Source organism: Crocodylus porosus, unplaced genomic scaffold (assembly GCF_001723895.1).
Source record: "Crocodylus porosus isolate Cpor-Errol unplaced genomic scaffold, CroPor_comp1, whole genome shotgun sequence".
Classification (NCBI taxonomy): domain Eukaryota; kingdom Metazoa; phylum Chordata; order Crocodylia; family Crocodylidae; genus Crocodylus; species Crocodylus porosus.
The window spans coordinates 9,403,320-9,404,800 of record NW_017728942.1 but is presented as its reverse complement, the minus strand read 5'-3'; the positions used below and the strand labels follow the sequence as shown (position 1 = coordinate 9,404,800).

The 1,481-nt window shown below is 45.6% G+C and overlaps 1 protein-coding gene across 2 annotated transcripts in view; it reads right to left on the bottom strand.

The window, feature by feature from the left end:
- Positions 1 to 15: 15 nt before the first annotated feature.
- The window catches only part of BIRC7 (baculoviral IAP repeat containing 7), a 10,936-nt gene continuing 9,470 nt past the window's right edge, over positions 16 to 1,481 (bottom strand). Inside the window, exon 6 of one of the 2 annotated variants that reach the window (XM_019548108.1) lies at positions 16 to 825. In XM_019548108.1, the coding sequence (XP_019403653.1) occupies positions 563 to 825 (263 nt within the window). In that variant the 3' untranslated portion in view covers positions 16 to 562. The remainder of the gene's footprint in view (positions 826 to 1,481) is intronic. The other variant, XM_019548107.1, reaches the window with a different exon arrangement.

Genomic DNA, 1,481 nt, shown 5'->3' with positions numbered 1-1,481 from the left:
AAAAAAAAAAAGCCACCACACAAACCCACCATATACACAGTGTGGTTGCACTCTTCTTTCCCATATAGAAATCACCTCACTCTCACATTAGGGGTACTCATCCCAGGAGTCTGCTCTTTAACAATTGCCTGTATCCTCATGGTTTTAGAGCCCATGAGAAGTTAGCAGCACACTTTCTACCATTGTCTCCATTTTATATCCAGCAGCCACACAGGACTTGTATGACCTTCCTGGATTGTCCAGCCCAAGGAATCCATTTCTGAATATTTTGTACCCTGAGCATCAGTCTGCAGGGGATTAAACCACCTTTGTACCCTATTTTGTGGGGGGGCTAAATCCACAGCCGTCAGACCAAGAAAAGCAGCTCTATTTCAGGCTACTGGGAAACAGCCTACTTCAGATATTCCAGTAACCGGAGACTGTTTGGCAACAACAAACTCATTCCTTGACATCACCAGGATACGGTGGAGGAGTATTCCCTAAATTTCATTCTAGGAAAAGACCCAAGAGAAAGCTCCCCAAGTGCTCTAGCAAGTTTGGAGCAGGTGCAAGGTGTTACCTTTCAGCAACCAAAAGATACTTGCCACCAAAGGACAGGTGGGTCACTCCTACCTCTGCTTCCTTCTGCACTGCTGCTCTCCTCCCCATTGGTCTGAAGCAGATCTGAAACCAGCTCAGACTCAGATAAGTAGCATGTTCCAGTCAGCAGATATTTACTCTGGGCCAAGCTAATCACCAAGCTGTGGTCAAAGCCCATCTGCAGGACATTCTGCACTACGCAAGACTGATCCAGAGGAGATGGCAATTCCCGATTCCCCATAGGATCTGCAAAGCACAGCAAGGAGATACTTCACCCGGAAGTGGGTCAACTCCCACCACTGAAGGACATGGCAAGGATATATGTCTGAGTGCATTAGTCTGCCTAAAGACCATTCCAAAATATTATATAGCCAAATGTTCAATTTATTAACAGTTTCCATCTCTTAAATGCCCCGACTTCATGCAGTGCATCAGCTAATACTTTCGACTCCAAGAACGTAGTATCAGATGAGTCCTACCAGAGATCACAACAATAGACAAGTCATTTGAATAGCTATGGGCAGAATTATTTCGTTTCTATATTCAGTGGTTCATTTCTCCTCTCAGCAAGCAGTGGAGAAACAAGCTGTTCTGGAGTCAGGAGGTGCAGCCAGGACCCTGCTGATTTCAAGCGTTTTGCAGCAGGCTTTAGTGGAATTGAGGTAATGAAGACCTGGTTTCCCCCCCTCTCCAAGAGACATGGCTTTCATCAAGAGTCCCACTAGACAGAGTGTTAACCTTTGCAATTCAGAGTGAGAGCCAAGTCATCTGATAGGGTTAGACTGAAAGGGCAGTTCATACCAAGTCATTCCTTACCTGGCCAGGCTCAGAGATGCTGCTAGAAACATGATCCAACAGCAATTCTGATGCTTCAGAGAACTACTCTTGGTGTTCATACCAAC